Raw genomic sequence first — 4890 nt, 5'->3', positions numbered from 1 at the left:
GCCAAATGCATCATGAAAGAAGATGGGATGGCTTGTTTGGGCACTCAATACGGGGCCCGGTCCTGAGCTGAGCCCTGGATGGAGCGTTTCCAAGTGTACGAAAACCGAGGAAACATACAATAACAGACAAAATTTCTGAGAAAAAAGTCTAAGAAAACTGTAACGTATGAAAAGAGAGGGATATGAAAACCGAGGTTTGACTGTATAATAACAAATCAAGAAAATACATTAAAGCATACCCAAATTTGACTCATTCTGACTTATTTTTGTGAGCATAAAATGGTCCAGGTTCTTTGTACACTACTATAATTAAAACTGATTAATAAAGTATTGCCATTAAAACTCAATCTTCTTATTTATAAGATGGCTGTCAAAGGAAATATAACTCAGTCAAAAGAAAAGGAGTAGTTAATACAAACAACTTCAACCCAAAAAACAAAGCAACACAACTTTGTAAATCAAGAATACTGATAACATACTTCGATAACCATCGAAGACAAAGTATTTTCATCCAAATACACATAAGAGAGAGGGCCAACTAACAAAAATACCATCAGAGAATCCTACAGAATACACACCAGACAACAAGACATTCCCTTCCTCATCCGCACAAATCTGTTCAGTGTAGTCCAGATAAATTCGATATAGTATTTGTTTTTCATAACTAGGATTATTGTCATCTTGAATTCAAATAACTGTACTTTATTTTAGTATGTTTATGACTATGTATTTGCTATATAGTAATCATTTAGTCAGAAGATGTGTTGAACTTAGCTGATGATATAAATTTATTTATGTATTTAATAATTACAAAATACAAAGACTTATAAACTTGCTGTTCCCATAAAAAAGTATGATGAACTTCCTTTCCAACTACACAACATAAGTACAACTTGATTCACAAGAGATCAGAATTAAACCCTCTCCCAGACTTTTTTCAGATATCATCTGTGTTACCTTGCATTAAAATATTTGTTTTTTCTTATTCTTTTATAAATCCACAATATCAAGGGTTGGCATTTCAGTAATGTCACCTGGCATCATCAGAATCTCAAAGTGATGAAACAAATAAAAAATCAAATCAAGAAAATACATTATAATATAGCCAACTTGGACTTATTTTGACTCATTTTTGTGAGCACAAATTGGACCAGGTTCTTTGTACACTACTATACTTAAAACTGATTAATAAAGTATGGCCCTTAAAACTCAATCTTCTTGTTTAGAAGATGGCTGTTAAAGGAAATATAACTCAATCAAAAGAAAAGTACAGTGGAACCTCAGTTTTCATAATCCGTTCCAGAACCTTTGACGAAATCTGAAATGTACAAAAACTGAAACAATAATTCCCATAAGGAATAATATGAATACAATTAATGCGTTCCAGGCCCCCAAAAATATTTTTTTTATGCATTTTATAGGGAATACACAGTTTAACATACAGAAAACAATGAGAAATACAAATGACTGATGAAATTAATAAATGAGCATTTAACATTACCCTTAACTTTGGGGAGAGGAGAGGAGAGGAGGAGGAGTTAAGGTTGTTTTTGGAAGGGAATCTCCCCCTCCAGAAGGAATTCAGGTATCAAGGATCTACCATCTCGGATTACTTCTCTTTGTTTTATACTGGGACTAGGACCAGCTTGAGAGTTACTGGACCCCTGTTGCACAACAAAACTGTCCAGAGACATTTGTTTCTGGCGTTTCTTTAAAATATGCCTAAAGTTAAATATGGCATTGTCATTAAACATGTTGGAGACACAGATTGCAACTTCTTTGTTGGGATGACAATTCTCCACAAATTTTTTTTACATCATTCCACTTTGCAAACATGTCCTTGATCCCTGAAGTAGGCACATTATGTATGCATATTTTTCTGAATTTTTCAAACCAGCCTCTACTGGCCTTAAATTCACTAACAGCAGTGCTTGTTGTAGGCATTTTCTCCAACATTTTGCTATGAGTTCTTTCTCAAATTTTATAGTTTCTTGCCTTTTTTTACAGAAGGGCTAGCACTTGGAACTTTCTTTGGCACCATGATGGCTTATTTAGCAGTTGCACTCAAATAAAAATGCACATATAGCACAAAAACAACGAACATAAATAGCAGAATGGGTCACGAAAAAGATGGGATGCTTTGTTTGGGCGCTCAATGCAGAGCTTCTGTGTATGTTGTTTTTTGTGCCTTTTTGTGCTTTTTTTTAGTAAAGTGCAACTGCTAAATAAGCCATCATGGGGCCTAAGAAAGTTCCAAGTGCTAGCCCTCCTGTAAAAATGACAAGAAACACTATAGAATTTAAGAACGAACTCATAGCAAAAAGTGTTGGAGGGTGTTACATGTCGATCACAATAAAGAAATGCCTACAAGTGCTGCTGTTAGTGAATTTAAGACCAGCAGAGGCTGGTTTTACAAATTTAGAAAGAGAAAGGGCATACATAATGTGCATACTTCAGTAATTAAGGACACTGTTTACAAAGTGGAGTGATGTGAAAGATATTGTGGAGAATTATCATCCCAACAAAGATGATGTAATCCATGTCTCAAACATCTTCCATGGCAATGCCGTGTTCCACTTTAGGCAAATTTTAAAGAGATGCCAGAAACAAATGTCTCTGGACAGTTTTGTTGTGCAACAGGGGTCCAGTGACTCAAAGTGGTCCTAGTGCCAGTAAAAACCGAAGAGGGGAAGTAACCCCAGATAGTACCCGTAAAAAACGAAGAGGAAAGTAACCCCAGATAGGTCCTTGATACCTGAAATCCTTCTGGAGGGGGATTCCCTTTCCATACAATAACCTCTCCTCCTCCTCCTCCCCGTCTTCCATATGCTAACAAGAGTCTTCCATAAAGGGAAGAGTGATGTTAAACGTTCATTACTCGTTTCATTATTTATTTATATTTATTTCTCATTGTTTTCTGTATACATAACTGTGTTTATTCCCTATAAAATGTATTTTTTGTTAATATTTTTGGGGGTCTGGAACACATTAATCGTATTTACATTATTCCTTATGGGAATTATTGTTTTGGTTTTTTAACGTTTCGGACTTCGTGGGAGGTTCTGGATCGGATTATGTACGAAAACTGAGGTTCCACTGTATATTGTAATTCCTGTCTTTGGATATTACAGTATAAGTTTTTCTAAGTTAGGTACTTTTTCATTAGCTATTCAAGGGTTTGACTAGGGGGAATTTTGGGATGACTAGCCCTTGGGTAGACTTTTCACTATTCCCATGAACTTTTTGGAGAAACCTGCACCCAACTTGGACCTACCAGTGCAATTAAGTAATAGTTATGGTACCTTGAATCATCTGACACAATGATCTAGGAAAAACTTCACTAAGCCTATAACTTTTTTGTCACAAATGAGTTTTGATGCATCTAAGAAACCCAAAAAGATAAAAAATAACTTCACAAGCATTGAGTATATTAAAATTTTGAATTCTGTCAAAGTTAATAAGCCCTCAATATGATATCCTCAAAATTTACTCACCTGAAAAAGTGCAGGAATATCTGTAGTAGGTTGCTCTGGAGTATCCACAGCAATCATGTCCCCTTCAGGTCCCTCAATGACAGCAGATGCCTCTACTCCTTCAACACCACAACCAACAATTCCAACAGCACCACAAACAGCTTCATTGGCATTTGCATCATCCTGTAAATTAGAGAAGAATATAATATTTGCTTTAACATTTGCTTCACCACAAAACCAAACTAACTACTCTTTCATAACCCTTTCATGACATGCAAAAACCTATTTAAAAAATTATGTCTGCTCTTTTCGGTAGGTTAGTACAAGTGCTGACGGCTTCCCCAAGATTTTCATAACTTTTGCTTCTTTAGTAATTGCAAACTAGTTTACAGATCACATTCTTCCCCTAAACTTTTGAGACTTGTTAAGGATTGTAATTTTCATTTCATCAATCATTTTTCATTCACCCTTTCCCCACATTAGTTAGTGTTATCCTGTATGCACTGACTTCATAAGCAATGTCAATTTTCAGTAGTTTTCTGCAAGATTTGCCTTTTACTTGTATGTATTGTATTTAATCAGTGGTCTGGAAGTATTCAAGTGATTTTTATCACAATTTCTGCAAGCATGCTCTTCATCTGCATTTCTTTTGCCTTCCAGCTTACTTTTCTTTTATTATTTAGAGTCTAGCTAAGGATTAAATCTTGTTCTGGTTTTGTTTTCAGTACAAAACCAGCAGTTAGCTTTTCAGTATTAAGTAATTCAATCATTGCAGTCAGTGAATTTACCAGACACATTATCAGTTATGGGGATGCTTGTTTAATCTATCAATAAAGAGATGGTCTTACCAACTTCGGCACAGTGCAAAGAGAATTACAATCTAAAGATGAATTCACAAAATGGAAAGTCATATAAGTTAATAAAAACTATAATAAGAATAGCTATGCTGATGGCCAACATAAAATATGTACAAGATTAAAAGGACAAACTAATAGCCACAAAAGCAGCTTGTGTCAAAGTGATATATTTGTGAAGAGAGTGATGGAGAGAGACATACAGTCGACCCCTAACCTATTTGCAGTTTAAGATTCGCAGCTTCACCTATTCATGGATTTTTCTGTGAAACTTATTGCCAAATTATTTGCATACAACTTAGTAATCCAGATTTTTTCATTGAGAAATACTGACTAATTAATTACTGTATTTTTGTGTTATTTTTGTGAATAAATACATTTTTTATGATAAACAATTAAGTACTCATTTTTAAATATTAATATTAAACTAAACACAACAAACTATCAATAAAATATGACAAATTTGTAACTAATTTGTATTTTTCATAATTTACAAACCCGAGGTCTTAACATTAGGATAAATACTCAGCGCCAGCTGGAAACCGGTAGTTTAAAATAATTGT

At 34.5% G+C, this 4890-nt stretch overlaps 2 protein-coding genes across 2 annotated transcripts in view; one reads left to right on the top strand and one right to left on the bottom strand.

Annotated features, from left to right (window-relative positions):
• Window positions 1-4890, top strand: part of LOC135225003 (programmed cell death protein 2-like) — a 160530-nt gene that overhangs the window by 78030 nt on the left and 77610 nt on the right. The window lies entirely within an intron of this gene.
• The window catches only part of LOC135195472 (uncharacterized), a 61242-nt gene continuing 57561 nt past the window's right edge, over window positions 1210-4890 (bottom strand). Inside the window, exons 5-6 of the mRNA XM_064221696.1 lie at window positions 3495-3656; window positions 1210-1233 (exon numbers count right to left, since the gene is read on the bottom strand). Coding sequence (XP_064077766.1) covers window positions 1210-1233; window positions 3495-3656 — 186 coding nt within the window. The remainder of the gene's footprint in view (window positions 1234-3494; window positions 3657-4890) is intronic.

This window comes from Macrobrachium nipponense, chromosome 20, assembly GCF_015104395.2.
Source record: "Macrobrachium nipponense isolate FS-2020 chromosome 20, ASM1510439v2, whole genome shotgun sequence".
Lineage (NCBI taxonomy): Eukaryota > Metazoa > Arthropoda > Malacostraca > Decapoda > Palaemonidae > Macrobrachium > Macrobrachium nipponense.
Note: the sequence above shows the minus strand (reverse complement) of the source record. Positions and strands in the feature narration are given on the sequence as shown.